The 17918-nt window shown below is 37.9% G+C and overlaps 2 protein-coding genes across 2 annotated transcripts in view; one reads left to right on the forward strand and one right to left on the reverse strand.

Moving 5' to 3' along the window:
* Positions 1–17918, reverse strand: part of tfr2 (transferrin receptor 2) — a 1009002-nt gene that overhangs the window by 210248 nt on the left and 780836 nt on the right. The gene's annotated exons all lie outside the window — the stretch shown is intronic.
* The window catches only part of ephb4b (eph receptor B4b), a 46798-nt gene continuing 33073 nt past the window's right edge, over positions 4194–17918 (forward strand). The window contains 1 exon segment of the mRNA NM_131417.1: positions 4194–4269. Coding sequence (NP_571492.1) covers positions 4194–4269 — 76 coding nt within the window.

The following is a 17918-nucleotide window of genomic DNA, read 5'->3' on the forward strand; positions in this document are numbered from 1 at the left end:
TTGATCTGTTGTGGTGATTCTATAGTCACTATGGTAACACAACTACAGTAACTAATCTGTTGTGGTGATTCTACAGTTGCTATGGTAACGCATTCAAATTCATTCATTTTCTTGTCGGCTTAGTCCCTTTATTTATCCGGGGTCGCCGGCAGAATGAACCGCCAACTTATCCAGCAAGTTTTTACGCAGCGGATGCCCTTCCAGCCGCAACCCATCTCTGGGAAACATCCACACACACATTCACACACACACTCATACACTACGGACAATTTAGCCTACCCAATTCACCTGTACCACATGTCTTTGGACTGTGGGGGAAACCGGAGCACCCGGAGGAAACCCACACGAAGGCAGGGAGAACATGCAAACTCCTCACAGAAACACCAACTGAGCCAAGGTTCAAATCAGCAACCCAGCGACCTTCTTGCTGTGAGGCGACAGCACTACTACGTCACTGCCTAGTAACTGATCTGTTGTGGTGATTCTACAGTCGCTATTGTAACTATAGTAATTGATCTGTTGTGGTGATTCTACAGTTGCTATGGTAATACATCAAATATAGTAATTGATCTGTTGTGGTGATTCTACAGTTGCTATGGTGACACAACAACTATAGTAATTGATCTGTTGTGGTGATTCTACAGTTGCTATGGAAACACAACAACTACAGTAATTTGACTGTTTTGGTGATTCTACAGTCGCTATGGAAACACAACAACTATAGTAATATAAACAAAAAGCCCTACACTGTAGTTTTCTACGACTGTATGTTATTTTATACTATAATACAGCTCAGTTTACTGCAGTAAAAACTAAAGTATACTACAGTATTGAGTTGGTCTGTTTACTATAGTTAACACGACAGTGTGCTGGAGCATTCCTTAACATGATTTTGCTAATAACATATACAGTATAATACATTTTATTATAATATTTTGCACTATGAATTACTTAGAAAAGTGTGTGTGTGTGTGTGTGTGTGTGTGTGTGTGTGTGTGTGTGTGTGTGTGTGTGTGTGTGTGTGTGTGTGTGTGTGTGTGTGTGTGTGTGTGTGTGTGTGTGTGTGTGTGTGTGTGTGTGTGTGTGTGTGTGTGTGTGTGAGAGAGAGAGAGAGAGAGAGAGAGAGGGGAGAGAGAGTGAGTCTGCCTGTGTCTGTAATAGTGAGTGTCAGAATGTGTGTGTGTGCGCGACTGTGCGTTTCTCTCGTGTTGCCGTCATCTCCGGTTCTCTGTCTCTCATCTCTCGGTCGGGCGCGAGCTTTAATGGATCTTTAACGCGCGTGAACAAAAGCGCGCCGAACGTGTTAAAGTTCGCGGGAGCGCGTGAGGAGATTGACACTCCGATCACAGCGTGAGAAACACGGCCATAAAGCGCATCAAAACACACCACAACACTCTCAAACACTGCAATCATCCTGCTTTACGACAATTCATTCATGTCTACTCCATCATTAGGTCTGGGATTTTGTTCGGTATTTACTATGTACAGTAACAACTTAGGCTATGTGCTTTGAAACTTTTCAGATACAGGGACTTGGGAATAGTTCACTCATTTTTTTATCATTCACTCACTACTCATTTGTTTCCAAATCTGTTTGATTTGTATTAGTTGAACACAAAAGAAGATATTTTGAAGAATGCTGAAAACCTGTAACCATTGACTTCCATAGTATTTGTTTTTTTTCTACGTTGTAAAATATATCTGTATTTAAAAAAATAAATAAAAGTGTTTTCAGTTTATTTGTGGTTTTGAAATGCGTTATGGGATGTTGATCTCTGCTGTGTCGACTTTTAATGTTGAAAACTCAACTCTACAGTTTAACAAAGTGACTTTATTGACAGTTTAGTAGTTTTAAATAATATAATGTATAAAAAATAATATATAAGATAAATATGTAAAAATGACTGCTGTCAGTTTATTACAAGATATTTGTAGCATCGTTTGTACACTGTAAAAAGTTATTAGTTACTTAAAGCGAGTAAACCAATTGCCTTAAAAGCAACAAGTGAACTTTACAAAAAATAATGTAAGTAACCCTGCTGTAACTTAGAACTGTTGACTTAATATTTAATTATGCAAATTGTACTCATTGTCTTAATAAAAGTAAACTAATCACTTTTTCCAATACACCTTTATTATATTTGATTTTTCCCCAACTTTTCTGTATCGCAAAATGACATACAGTAAAATAAATCTGCTCCTCCAGACTCCTAAATTCAATACAGGCTATAACTGTAGATTTTATAGACGTAAAGAAGCACCAAATACATATTATTGGAATTATGGACGTGCTAAAATAGTCTGACACTGTAAAAAGGGATTAGTTGGTTTTAAAAAGGTGAGTACAATTGGCATAATTATAAAAATTAAGTCAACTTAACTGTTCCAAGTTACAGGGTTACTTATTTTTGTCAACTTGTTGCTTTTAAGGCAATTGGTTTACTTACTTTAAGTAACTAATAACTTTTTACCGTGTAGTTGTACAACACCGGCCCAGCCAATATGGCATTGCAAACTATTATATTCATAAAATTCACTTTTTTTAATTTATCAAGATTAAAAGTTGCTGGAAGAATGATCAAGCTTCCATAATGCAATTCAAAAGCAGAAATAAACAGGGGAAAATACTAAATAATAACATGAATCACAAAATACAGAATATTTTTACTGTGTGTTTAATCAATGGTTTCAGAATTTTAGCCTTTTTCAGAATATTCTTCAGTTTTCAAGAGAATAAAGAAACTTTTATTGGTTTAAAACCACTTAAAGGTGAGTAAATAGTGTTATTTTTCATTTTTGGGTGTGCTACAATTTTTACCAGATTTATCAAAACACCACAAGTTTTGCCACATAGGCTACAATTTATAGTTCACCCTGAAAAGAAAATTCTGCCATCATTATGTATTCACCCTTCACATGTTCAAAGCCTATGTGAGTTCCTTTCTTCTGCTGAACACAAAAGGAGATGTTTAGAAAAATGCTAGTAGCTTCCATCCATTGACTTCCATCGTGTTCGGAGTCAATATCAGCAAACAGCATTCTTCAAAATATCTTCTTTCGTGTTCAACAGAAGAAAGAAACCATTAAATTAAAATAAATTTAATTTAATTCAATTTAATTGGGCAATTTAATAAATTATATGAATAATTATCGTTATAATTTCTGTTTTTATTACTGTGAGGGTTAGGGTAAGAGTAGAGTAGACAATAATAAAATACAATTTATTGGGCAGTTTAATAAATTTTATGAATAATCTCGTTGTAATTACTGTTTTTCGTTGTTGGGATGGTTGGGTTTAGGTTTGTGGTTGGGGTACACGTTATTAAAACAGTATTAATGGTTAATTTAATAAATAACATAAATAAATCTCGTTATAATTTCTGTTTTGAGTTATTGTGATGGTTAGGTTTAGGGTTGGGGTAGGAGAAAATACAGTAAATGGTAAATTTAATAAATAATATAAATACTTCTACAGCTGTATCCCTTCTAGCAACAACCGTGTATCGTCAGCGCTGTATTCCGTTATTTTAAAAACACTGAATGAACTCATCATCACATTTTTGCTCGTCGCTCTTCATAAGCGCGCTCATGTTTCAACCGTACAGACAGCCCAGTTGACCAATAGGCGTTGTTTATTTCTAGCTGTGGGTGGGGCTTGCCGCAGTCCTCAGCCTCGCGATCATCCACCTCTGCATTCAGTCCAGAGGGAAAGTTCGCGTCGATTGAAACTCCGCGCTAGAAGTCCTTCGAATGAATTTGTCGGTGGTTTCAGTGGGATTGTACGGTGTTTCACCGAAGCGAGGAGTGGATTACAAACAACTTTAAACGGACAAAAGACGCACCGCCTGGATTAGAAAGTTTTTAATGGGAGTTTAGGGGACGCGCGCGCGTTCACGCACATACGCGCAGGATTGTATTTCAGCCCCCAAAATCGGAATTTATCCGCTTTTAGCTTAGATTTAGTCTGATGTAGTTTTATATTAACATGTTAGAAATATATCCTGCAGTCATTTAATAAAGTTTAAAGGCGAAAGTTTCCCATGAGCTGGTTCTCTGGAGATTTTACCGACAAAAGTTTTTAATTTAACGTAAACGGTCAGCGTTAAAGGTTTGTCGAAGCGGACTGATCATATCAGAGAGACTGAAGTGATCTGAATCTAATGAGCTGACAGCAGATTTCTTCAGGGTTTGAGATGGATCGTGTTTGCTGGATTATGGCTCTTTCCTGGTTCTGGATGGTGTCGACTGGACTCGTCTCGGCTGAGGAAGGTAGGATGGGTATCGATTGTCTGTTTATGAAATGTGTATTGAGTTCTGCTCTTGACATGTCAGTGTGGTTTCTATCAACTCTAGGATTAACGTTATATATAATTTTTACACTGTATTTGTCTATACTGAATGCATGTGGAGGTACAATTGTAACTGTGATTTCAATCAGTTTCAGACAAGGTGGTGACTTTTTCTGGGTCACACTTTACAATAAGGTTGAATAAGATAACGTTAACATATACTAAGATGAGCAATGCTTGTGTATCTTTTATTAATCATAGTTTAACATCTAGGAATGCATTATTAAAATGCAAAGTGGTTGTTTTTAATATTAGTTAATAGACAGGGAGTTAACATGAACAATGATTGACATTATTTTAATTAACATTAACACAGATGAGAAAATACTACAGTAAATGCATTGTTCATGGTTTATTCATGTTAGTAAACACATTAAACAGATAGTTCATACACATTTACACAATCCAAACTTTTAGGAAGAACACAAAAGAAGATAGTTTGAAGAAAGCTGAAAACCTGTAACCATTGACTTCCATAGTAGGAAAAACAATGGAAGTCAATGGTTACAGATTTCCTGCATTCTGCAAAATATCTTCATTTGTGTTCAACAGAAGAAAGAAAGTCAAACAGGTTTGGAACAAGTAAAGGGTTAGTAAATAATAACAGAAATGTCAGTTAAGGGTGAACTATCCCTTTAATATTAACTAAAGAAACCTTATTGTGTAGTGTCACATCTTTCTTATTGATATTCAGGGATGATGAATCAATATCTATTAAAGTTAATAGTGTCTTAAGATAAATAAATATATTGAAGTTCTTAACCTACTAATTGTCTGGCTGTTCATTTGAAAAACAGATTTGTAAATTAAAAACAAATATTATTGTTGATATTTTTTAAGAATACACTATTTAAGTCTGCTTGTCTATGTGTTTCTTGCTGTTTTTAGTCAGTGATTGTGTGTGTGTGGGACTGGGCTGTACAGCAGATTGTGTGTGTATGTAAAGCGCTGTGTGCATTCTTGATTTCATTAGAGGTTCCTCAAGTCAGTGTTTTGCTTTCTATGATCTTGTAAGTGCCAGAAAACACACGCAGGCTTCCAGACGCTTGTTTGTGGACCTCGTGAAGGTTCATCTCGTGATCATTAACCCACAGCTAGTGTTTTCAGAGAGACTCACTCTTTTATTGCTTTTGTGTGTGTGTGTGTGTGTGTGTGTGTGTAAATATGTTGTGTGAGAGAGTGTGTGCACAAGTGTGTGTGTGTGTATGCGTGAATATGTGTGTAATAGAGATGGTGTATGTGTGTTTGTGTGTAAATATTTTGTGTGAGAGTGTGAATGTGTGCAAGAGTCTATATGTGTGTACTGTGTATGCGAGAGTGTGTGTGTCCGTGCATGTATTTGTGCGTGTAAATATTTTGTGTTAGAGAGTGTGTGCACAAGTGTGTGTGTGTGTATGCGTGAATGTGTGCATATGTGTGAGAGAGATGGTGTGTAAGTGTTTGTGTGTAAATATGTTGTGTGAGAGAGTGTCTATGTGAGTGTGTGTGTGTGCGAGCGTGAATGTGTGCGAGAGTCTATGTGTGTACTGTGTATGTGAATGTGTGTGTGTGGGCACATGTATTTGTGTGTGTAAATATGTTGTGTAAGAAAGTGTGTGTATGTGAGTGTGTAAATATGTTGTGTGAGAGAGTAGTGTGAGCGTGAATGTGTGCAAAAGTCTATATATGTGTACTGTGAATGTGAGTGTGTTTGCGTGCGTGTGTGTGTGAGTGTGTCTTTGAGAGTGTATGTGTTTGAGAATGTGTGTGTGATTTGAGTGTGTAAGAATTTGTATGTGAGTGTGTTTGCGTGAGTGAGTTTGTCTGTGTGTGTTATAGAGTGTGCAATGTGTGTGTGTGTGTGTGTGTTTGTAAGTGTGTGGGTGTGTTGGAGAGTATGTACATGTGTGCGTGTATATAAGTGCAAGTGTGTGTGTGTGAGAGAGAGAGAGATAGCATGTCATATATACATATATATGTGTGTGTGTGTGTGTGTGTGTGTGTGTGTGTGTGTGTGTGTGTGATAGAGAGAGTGTGTCAGGAATTCGTTCCACGTTTCATGGCGCTCCAGGACACCTGGAGTCCCGCAGAGCAAATCAGTTCCGGAATCATCCAATAACAGCAGAAATGCCATCAGTGTCCGATCCAATCACACACACACACACACACACTGACTGACTGAGTAAATTATAATGCCACCTAAAACACTGCATCGTCATCAAATAACCCGTGCAGAAAGTTTAATCTGAGCACAAACTAAAATATCAGGCCACACTTTCATTTATTGAACAATAGCAACTCAACACAAAATACCTAACAAAATGACTTACACCTTGGGTATGGTAAAACAGAACATTTTAGCGCTTTTAAAACCTTGACTTTTCCAAAATGTGTTTAACCAGCCTGACCTCACGAGGAAACGTAAGTATTTTACGTTTTGTCAGTTTAGTGGCTAATTTGTACGAATTCGTACAAGTTCAGTCGTAAGAAAATGTAGGATTTTTAAAGGAGGCGTGGCACCCACCCCCAACCCCAACCGTCACTCGGTGATAAGCAAATCGTACTAAAGTGTACCAGTTAGATCATACAAATTCTTACGAATTAGCCTCTGAATCAAAAAGTTACGAATTGCCGTTAGATTGCATTGGTCAAACCTTTAAACTGGTTATCGTCCCATGCCTAGTTATGTTATACTGTTATTGCTTGACATAATCAACATTATATAAAGCGCTATAGACATGAACATACTTGGCGCACATTAACACACGTCACTGTTGTATTTTATAATGTCAAGCATCTAATAATCATAATTCAATATTTATTAATGCATTATTAAAATTCAAAGTTAACATAGCTAATGCATTGTTGAGTTAACAAAAACTAACAATACATGTCTTCATTATTAATAGGCGTGGGACGATAACTGTTTTCAAGGTATACCGCGGTTTGGAAAAGTCAATGTTTTAAAGCCGCCGAAATTTTCTGTAATACCTGGAATGTGTACGATTTTTTTTTTTATTTACGTTTTTTTTTTTTTTTGGACAGCAGTATCTCTAGCAAATAAAATATCTTAAGAGGCCATTTTAAAATGTACAGAAATCTGTGTTTATGAAACTAATAAAGACAGCAGAAGTCAATGATTAACTTAAATCATTCAGCCTGATGTGTTTACTGCTCTAAATTATATTAAATGTTTCACAAAATAAAGTCTATTGTGTTCAAAGGGGAAAAAGGTTTTTGTTTTTTACCCAGACATTTAAAAGAACTTATTTTAAAGCAGTAAACGCAATACCTTTATACTGTGAAACTGTAGTACTTTTATCCAATGTTATCATGCCGTCAGAATCTTATACCGGCCCATGCCTAATTATCAATTAACATTACTAAGATTAATAAATACTGTAATAAAGGTGTTGTTCATTGTTTGTTCATGTTAGTTAACACTAACTAAAACCTTAATTTGCATATTAAACACTTTAAAAATATATCTCTAAATTTGCATTTTTTTGGATTTTATTATTATTATTATTTTATTATTATTTCTTGGTTTTATTATTTTTTATTTTTCCACATTTATTTCTGCTTTTAAATTGCACTATGGGACCTTGATCTTTCTTCACAACAACTTTTAAGCTTTAATAAGTGTGAAAAAGTGACTTTTATGAACATTTTTAATAGATTTTTAATCTGGGTTTGTGTTGTTTATTACGCTACAGAAACCTTGTCATAAACTGCAGAACATTTTCAATCATTTTACACTCCTCTATACATTACATCTGACACTTTATATTATTTTAAACCACTAAAAAGTTAATAAAAGTCTCTTTGTTAAACTGTAGAGTTGAAGCTTCAACATTAAAACTGGACAGAGCAGAGATCAACATCCCAAAATGCAATTCACAACCATAAATAAGCCAAAAAATACAGATTTTTTACAGTGTATTTACCTTGACACACACACAAACACATTCCCAGACATCATAATTAACTTAAACCGGTCTGCTTTTCGAGGTGTTCAGCAATTCTCGGACAGCTCTTTTTTTGTGTGTTGTATTATTTCCAAGAAATACACAGCAGTCGCATTAATTAACCTGAAACTCTGACACAACAACAGCACCGAGCGGCCTCCGTGTAGCGTCCACTAATGCCCGTGTTCTCCTGCGCTCGCTCATTACGAGACTTTCATTTGTCCTCCTGTAAGATCAACAGTATCTGACAGTGTCCAAATAAAGTGGACGCGTCCAGCAGAGAGACGGATGAAGGAACGGCTCTTAAATCAGGGTGAGCCATGTCCCGCTCTCAGCGCAAGATTTACACCAGCCTTTGAGCTTTTTTACACGTCCGTGCGACAGGAAGAGCTCATAAAACAGACCAAAGTCAAACCAAATAATTGGAAGCTTTTGAGTGTGGAAAAGTCATCTCGTGAGCTCATGCTATCAGAGAGAAAGAGAGAGTGTGTGTGTGTGTTTTAGGATTTTACAAGGTATAGTTTCTGCATTGACATCGCACTGTGTTTCCAGCATCATGCTGCTCTAGTGTGTGTGTGTGTGTGTGTGTTTATGTGTGTGTGTGTGTGTGTGTGTGTGTGTGTGTTTGTGTGTGTGTGTGTGTGTGTGTGTGTGTGTGTGTGTGTGTGTGTGTGTGTGTGTGTGATTTGGTGCTGGTGAAGTTAACCAGCTGTGTTAGTTAATCTGGTGGGCTGGTCACCCGGCTCAAGTCTATTGTGGAGGAACAATAGAGCGGCAGAAGAAGCTTACGGCTCTCAGAGCACCAGCGCTGCTCCTCAAAGCACATAAAGAGCTGCTTCAGTACGGTGAACTCCAGAGAAACACGGTAAATCACTGTGTGTTTCTGCACAGCTGCTCTCGCTGAGGCAAACCCAGGACATTTGGCTTTCAAATGCTGCGTTCTGCTCTTTTGTGTGTGTGTGTCTGTGTGTGTGTCAGAGGTTAATAGACTAAATAAACCATACAAAAACACCTGCATCTCTTAAATTAAAGTTGACTGAGATAAAACACTTTTATTTTCTGCTTTAGTGGAAAAAATGTGAAAATTTAAATTAGTTTAAAGGTTTTTTCCAACTTAATTCATTGCTAAAAAACTAAGTTGACTGAGATAAAACTTGCTTTTATTTCTGCTTTACTGATTTAAAAGTGTTTTTTTTCCAAGTTAATTTATTGCTAAAAATTACAGTTGATTGAGATAACATGGACTTTTATTTCAGCTGCAAAGAACCGAAAACTTTAATTACTTCAAGTTTTCAACTTAATTCATTGCTAAAGGTTTAACTTGACTGACATTAATCATACTTTCATCATAGTTTTATTAAGCTTTCTGCTTAAAAAATAAGACACATGTCGACACATACTCCAGTGCTCACAGGAACCCGAGTTTGATTCCCACCTCGAGGTCTTTTGCCGATGCTTTCCCTCTCTCTGATCCCAACACTTTCCTGTCAATTCTCTCTACTGTCTTAAAGGTGAACATCTCTAATAAATAAATGTGAAAACTTTAAATTTAAGTTGACTGAGATAAGTTTTCTGCTTAAGCAATAAAGTAAAAACGTAAATTAGTTCATAGTAAGTTTATTTTTCAAATTAATTCTTTGCTAAAACTTTTGTTAGCAATATTTTTATTTAAAAAACTAATCTTTAAATGCGTAAAGGAGGTTCTTGTTAACTTATTTCATTGCTAAAATTAAAAAATATTTTAATTTTCTTTGATTAAAGAAGTTGATTTGTGAAGTTCATCCGGTGTTTAAAGGCAGTTTTATGACAAAACTGCATAGACAAAATGTACAAAACAAAACAAAATTACCTTCAAAAAAAATGACGTAACCTTTAACTAAAATGTAATTATTGACTAAATTTTATCATATTATAATTCTTTAATATTTTCTTTTTTTGTAACATGTTTAAGGTCATCAAAATGAATGTACAATGTGCTTTTACAAGCATAATCAGAGGTGACTTTTACAAAAATGTTCAATGGTTTATAGTGCAAATGCACTACAGCAGTATTTCTCAAACTCTTTTCATCAAGCATCACCTCAGAAAAATAGTGTCTCCCAGTACCATCATAATGAGCAGTGTTGAGATACAGTCGCTTAGTGGACCCAGTAAAGCAGCTACAGCTCTGTACAGTTCTAAAATAATGTTCAGATTGAACATTAACTCTGTAATGTGCTTATATGTAAAAACAATAATAAAAATGGAAACATTTAAATTAAAATGTGCTTTTAAAAGTTTAAAATGATAGGTTACTGTTCTTAAAATGTAAAAAAAACTCCTATACTTAAATGTAAAGTGTTAACGTATATAGGCCTATTTATTAACCTCATTTAACACCTGTAAAATAGGCTATATGTCCTCATATTCCAATATAAACCATGTCTGATAAACTTTTAAATATATGTAGCATTTGTTGTACATACTGTATGACATATTTGATTATTCCTTGTACCACTAGAAGGAAGCCTGCGTACCACTAATGGTACACGTACCACAGTTTGAGAACCACTGCACTACAGCATCAAATCATAAACAATAGTAGCAAATAGGTTTACAAAAAATGTACTAAATAAATGAATACAATAATTTTTAAAGGGCAAATAATAATAAAAAATTATAGTAATCCTTAAAAAAAAGTAAATAAATCAATAGATAGATGGAGGTGAAGAAAAAAAGAAGGAAAAGGGAAACTTCAAACCATTTATAAGTATTAATATTGGTGATTAAATATTTTTATTTTTATTTTTAAAACTTTTTTTAGATGTTCCAAGCCGATGCTTCTCATTTGTGTTTAGTTTAATGCAAACAAAAAAATCACACAACAGAGAAAACTACGTAGACGTATTTTATAAAGCAAATAAATAAATGGGCAAAAACTTCCAACAGTGTTACTCAAACTTTAACAACATTAATGAACAAATAAAAACTATACAGACATTTCTGAATAGAAAATAAAAACTGACAAACATGACTAGATCTATGAAAATGAAGCTGAATATCTATCAAACAAATGCACAATGTTGTTATAAATGGCAGCATGTGTGTGCATTTGTGTCTGTCAATGTGTCTGTGTGAGAATGTGTGTGCGCGTATGTGAATGCATGTGTGTGAATGTGCTTATGTGTGTGTGTGTGAGAGGTGGTCTCGATCTCCATCAATCCTGTTAAACAGATTGTCCTCAGCAGTGAGAGATAAAGCGGGATTATCATCGGCTGTGACCTCCGACCTCTCCATCTTTTTCCTCTTTAAGGGCTTTTTCCTCAATCTCCTCAACTCAGATTTGCTTTAAACGGATTAAAAGTTAAAGGAGCCGTTTCTTTTCTCATTCACACTCAATCTGCTTTTGATCCGCTTCTCATTCACACTGCTCACTTCACTATCGGCACTTCGCATCAGAAGGCAGTGTTTGCACAGATGGGGATGTTCTGTTTCTGCAGTTTGGGTAACTATTTTGCAGTGATGGAAATAAGTATTGAACATATTCATGTTTTTTCTTGGGAATAATATTTGTAAAGGAGCTGCTGACATGGAATTGAACCCGATTCTGGTAAAAACCCAAACAATACACAGGGTTCAACGCTAAGAATTTTTTCTACTGGGCCAATTTGGCCAGTGGTTGAGATTTTTACTTGCCCTGCCAAAGTTTTCACTGGCCCCACCAAAAAAAAAAAAAGTTAATAACTATTTTTTAGCCACATATTTTAAATAATGTGGCAAAATGATGTCTGTGAATCTAGAATTTAAACATTTAAAATGATAATAAATGTATAATGAGCAAAATTCTAGATTTTATGCAAACGAAAGAGCAGTATGGAAAATGGGCTGGTGTTTTATTGCAATTCTAAATTATTATTATGATTATTATTATTTTTTTATTTTTATTTTTTTTTTTATTCTAAATAATTTTTATAAAAATGGCTTGCCAAACTGACGACAATTCTTTTTTGTTTTTATTATTTCTTAAATTTGTACCCATGTAATTGTCTGCTTCCAAGACTTTAAATACAGACATTTGATGTTGCCGCCATGTTGCCATCTTTTGGCTGTACCAGCCTGATCTCACGAGAAAACGTAAGTATTTTACGTTTTGGCTAATTCGTACGAGTTCAGTCGTAAGAAAATGTACGATTTTAAAAAGGAGGCGTGGCACCTAACCCCACCCCTAAACCCAACCGTCATTGGGGGATATGCAAATCGTACTAAAATGTACGAATTAGATCGTACGAATTTGTACGAATTAGCCACTAAATGAAAAAGTTACGAATTGCCTTGAGATTGTGTTGGCTGTACTGGTTGTTACCAGGTTATGGAAAAAAATAACGTGCTCATCGTTACTGGCGGATAGGGGCCAGTGATACCCTGAGCCCTGATACACATTAGAAAGATTATTTGTGTGTAATACGAATGAAATGACAGAAAGAGAAACAGCTGAACTACTGAACTGTGTTTAATAGTCATTGTATAACAGTAGTTTCTTCAGCAGGCAATCAAACATATATATTGCTTAAGGGGGCTAATAATATTGACCTTAAAATATTTAAACCTGCTTTTATTCCAGCCAAAATAAAACAAATAGACTTTTTCCAGAAGAAAAAATATTAGAGGAGATACTGCGAAAAAATTCCTCTCTTAAACATAATTTGGGAAATATTTAAATAATTTAATATTTGAATAATTTATTAAAGCAGATCAGAATGAAATACATTTGTTGACCACTGTAGAAGTTCTTCCAGCTTTGTCAACTTCTGCGTCTCCAAACCCTGAAAATGTGTAAACGGTCATATTATCTTTTGTCAGTGCTGATTTTGGTTTGGTTCAGGGGAGTTTCGGGTTGCTACGGAAAACGTTATTTGAAGGGAACCCTGAGTGTGTGTGTGTGTGAGTGGGTTTGAATGGAGTCTGTTGCTGCCAGAATGTTTGTTTTGGAGAGCTTGTCAAGCTTGTTAGCGTAATTAAACTGAGAGCATCTGGAACACAGCCTAATTAAGCCATCCCCAGCCAATCACATGCCTCATTACCTCTCATCCAATCAGATGCCAGATGGGAGGAGCCGGAGTGTTGTTGTGTGTGTGCGTTTCTGTTTATTAAGAAAGGACACCCAGATTGATGTTGTTTGTTTTTTGTTGTTGTCGTATTTTAACTGATGGGCAGCACTGTGGCTCAGTGGTTAGCACTGTTGCCTCACAGCAAGAAGGTCGCTGGTTTGAGTCACGGCTGTTTTAAGTGGTCATTTCTGTGTGGAGTTTGCATGTTCTCCTTGTGTTGGCGTGGGTTTCCTCCCGGTGCTCTGGTTTTCCCCTATGGTCCAAACACTGTCCAGTAAAACATCAGATATGGGGACAAAGCTACTGTAACACTGCAGCGTGGGGCTTTAATAGATTCTGTCATTTGTTTATTGGTGTTTATTTAGTGTGTGTGGGTGACAGAGAGAGAGTGAGTGTGTGTAAGAGAGGGCGATAGAGTGTGTGTTTGTGTGAGGGTGTGTGTCTATGTAAGTGTGTGTGTGTGTGTGTGTGTGTGTGTGTGTGTGTGTGTATGTGTGTATGTGTGTGTAAAATGTATGTATATGTGTGTACTCACTTGTGTGTGTGTATATGGATATATCTGTGCGTGTGTGTGTGTGTGTGTGTGTGTGAGAGAGAGTTTGTTGTGTGTATGTGTGTATTTATGTGTTTGTAATGTGAATGTATATGTGTGTGTGTGTGTGTGTATTTATGTGTGCGTGGACTGTGCGTGTAAGTGTGTATTTATGTGTTTGTGAATGTGTGTGTGTTTGGGAGTCTGTGTGTGCATGTGTGTGTTTGTGAATGTGTATTTGCGAGTTTATGTTTGTGTATTTATGTGTGTTTGTGTGTGCGATTGTGCATCTGTGTGTATGTATGTAATTATGTGAGTGTGTGTGTGTAAGTGTGTTTGTGAGTCTCTGTTCATGTGTGTGCATGTATGTGTGTATATATTATGTGTTTGTGTGTGTGTTTGTGAGTGTATGTTTGAGAGTGTATGTGTGTACAGTATGTATGTGTGTGTGGGTGAGGGTTTGTTTGTGTGTGGGAGTGTGTGTTTGCGAGTCTGTGTTCGTGTGTGTGCATGTGTGTGTTTGAGTGTATGTGTGTGTGTTTGTATATATATGTGTGTATTTATGTGCATCTTTGTGTATGTTCATATTTATGTGAGTGTGTGTGTTTGTTTGTGTTTGTGAATGTATATGCATATATATGTGTGTGAGTGAGTGAGTGTGTGTGTGTGTATGTGTGTGTGTGAACTGCTGGATCTTCTTCAAGTTCTCAGTCTGTCAGTCTCACTCTGTAATTAGCGATGAGTTGATTAGAGGTGTGTGTGTATGTGTGTGTGTGCGCTTCTGTGTGTGTATGCGCACTTTTGTGTGTATGTGTGGGTGTGTGTGTGTGTCCAGTGTGAGCTGTAATTTTGCTGTTCCGCTCGACGGACACTCAGGAATGAGCAGGAATTCTGCCAGCGTGCGTGCCTGTGTGTGTGTGTGTGTGTGTGTGTGTGTGTGTGTGTGTGTGTGTGTGTGTGTGTGTGTGTGTGTGTGTGTGTGTGTGTGTGTGTGTGTGTGTGTAATAAATGAAAATGTCACTCGATCACTCCTCTGGCTCTGAACTCTCTCCTGGGTATGATTGTGTTTTCACTGGAAACAATGGAAGAGAGAGACAGACAGACAGACAGAATGCTGGGACATTTCCCGCTCCTCCCAGCTTCTTCCTATTCTTTGTGTAAAAGGGTCCGCGCTGGTCAAACTCGCTGCTGTTTGACGTGTCGCGTTCATCAGGACACATCAGATGGAAAGAGTTTACAGGTTCAGATGTGAACCCGGGCGTTGAAATGTGCTAGCGCTGGTGTTTTCACAGCATTAGCAGACGCTCATTCAGAGGAAACGCTCATCATAAACACATCACACTGCGGCGGCTGTGAATGTGGATCAAATCAAAACTGCGCAAATCACTGCTATCATCAATCCCCCGCTTCTAATTACAGGACTTGATTTGTTTTAGGCCTGCACGATACTGGAAACCAATCTGACAATGAGAGATTTCGTTTTTTATGCAATATATAGACTATTGTGAAATGATCCATGTGTAGAAATACTAGTTACTCAAAGGTGCAGTAGGTGGTATAATAGCTTAGAAATTTTACGACTCTCCCTTGTCATCCAAAACCACGTCTCCTTAAGTCATGAACAGGCGAGTGCGCACTGATTAGATATAACACTAGATCAGAGCTATTCAATTGGCGGCCCGCGGGCCGAACCCGGTCCCCGAGGCAATTTGTTCTGGCCCTCCAAATAGTGTGACCAAGACATAAAAATAAATTTAGTTTAGTCGAAAAACGACCGCTATAGCTATGAAGTGACGTGCGTCTATTCAATTCAGAAAACATTTGGATATGTTTTGTAGAAAACGCCTTTTGCACAATGCACTGTAATCATTAATAGGGATGCAACGATTAGCTTATTTCACTATTAATTGCGCTTTAATTCGTCACAGTTAATTAATCGTAAAGGCTTCTCTAAGCCGCATTTCTGTTGCACGGAAAAGTTATGACAAGTTGCCAACTGAGCGCTAGTTTCAAGTTTCAAGTATGTACAGCGTGGCTAATATGCACACACACCGGATTAACTATAGCAGCAGCCGTTCCCATATCATGTCTTTTCCGCTTGCAAGCAGGGCCGGCGCGTCCAAAGAGGGCGGCAGAATAGAGAAGGCGGCTTCTGCGACACTACCCTCACCACCCGCGCCCTCTGTTATATCCGCGTCTAGGGCGGCAGAATGTAGAGGACGGCGTTCCAGACACTACCCTCACCACCCGCGCCCTCAGTTATATCCGCGTCTAGGGCGGCAGAATAGAGAGGGTGGCGTTCACGACACTACCCTCACCACCTGCCCCCTTGATTATATCTGCATTTAGGGCGGCAGAATAGAGAGGGCGGCGTCCCAGACACTACCTTTACCACCCACGCCCTCAGTTATATCCGCGTCTAGGGCGGCAGAATAGAGAGGGCAGCGTCCCAGACACTACCCTTACCACCCGTCCCCTCAGTTATATATATCCGCGTGTATGGCGGCAGAATGGAGAGGGCGGCGTCCGCAACACTACCCTTACCACCCGTCCCCTCAGTTATATATCCGCGTGTATGGCGGCAGAATGGAGAGGGCGGCGTCCGCAACACTACTCTCACCACCCGCGTCCTCGGTTATATCCGCGTCTAGGTTGGCACAATAGAGAGGGCGGCATCCCCGACACTACCCTCACCACCCGCGCCCTTGGTTATGTCCGCGTATAGGGCAGCAGAATAGAAAGGGCAGCGTCCCCGACACTACCCTTACCACCCGCGCCCTCGGATATATCCGCGTCTAGGGTGGCAGAATAGAGAGGCCGGCGTCCCCAACACTGAATGTAAGAAGAAGCCTACTTGAGCAATGCACTGCTTTTGTTGTGCGATTTGCAACATTTTGAATGTTTGTAAACAAACAAAAAAAAAGTCAACTGGAGAATGCAATTGTTTTAAAACACATTATGTTAACATTTCAATGTAGAAAAAGCCAACGTGGCTGTCTTTATGGGCACAAATACAGCATATGGGCTCTTATATGTAGTTGTGTCATCACTGATATAGCAAGTTATATCTCTCCGGCCCTTCATTTGGGATGCTTTTCATGAACCGGCCCCCATGACAAACTAATTGAATAGCCCTGCACTAGATCATGTCATTCACCAGTTAGAAAACTCTATGGAGACACGCTTTTTATCAAGCGGAGTTGTTGACAGGCCAGCGGGTGCAGGTTTATATTTCCCTAAAACTGTCACAGCTAGTGATGCAACGATTAACCGGTTTCACCATTAACCACGAATTAATTCGTCACGGTTAATTAATCGTAAAGGCTTCTCAACATTACGTTTCTGCAAGGAACAAAACTGCAGCAGCTAAAAGTTATGCCAACTGTGCGCTAGTTTGTACACCAAGACTAATAACCTCACACACTAGACTAACTATGACTGGGGCTATTAACTAAGGCAAGCTCGTGCAAGTTCGTTATTTCCAATAGAGGCATGCACACCCGACGCAACACGCTCACGATTTTCAGGCGCACTAGTTGATATGACGGGGCTTTTGTGACCGCAGGAGTTGCAAAAAGTTTGAGGAAGAAGCAATGGAAAGTACACCGATTTGCAAACCCACTTAAAGTTACAAATAATGGCGCTGATGAGAACGATCATGTGGCGAATGCCAGCAGAGATCAACCAAGTGTTTTCGGAGAGAGTGCTGAAAGACTCAAGCCTGTTTCACACCGCAAGCGTGAGCAGAGCATGCTTTTTTTGGCGTCTATGTTAACAGATAAGAGCTTTCATACTGAACACAGAAGCAGTGCATCAGCACAAGGTGTGAGCGTTGTTGAAGTAGCAGGGTCTGTTTTTGCTGGTGCATTGATAATGACCAAAAACATTGGATGCAATTTTACCCAATAAATGCATCGATAATATACTCTGATTTTTAAATATTCAGTTAATTAAACTTAAACAAAAAAAACTTCTGTGAGGCCCTAAACTACTTTATATTAAG

The sequence above is a fragment of the Danio rerio genome, chromosome 23 (assembly GCF_052040795.2).
Source record: "Danio rerio strain M-AB ecotype USA chromosome 23, GRCz13ab, whole genome shotgun sequence".
NCBI lineage: Eukaryota > Metazoa > Chordata > Actinopteri > Cypriniformes > Danionidae > Danio > Danio rerio.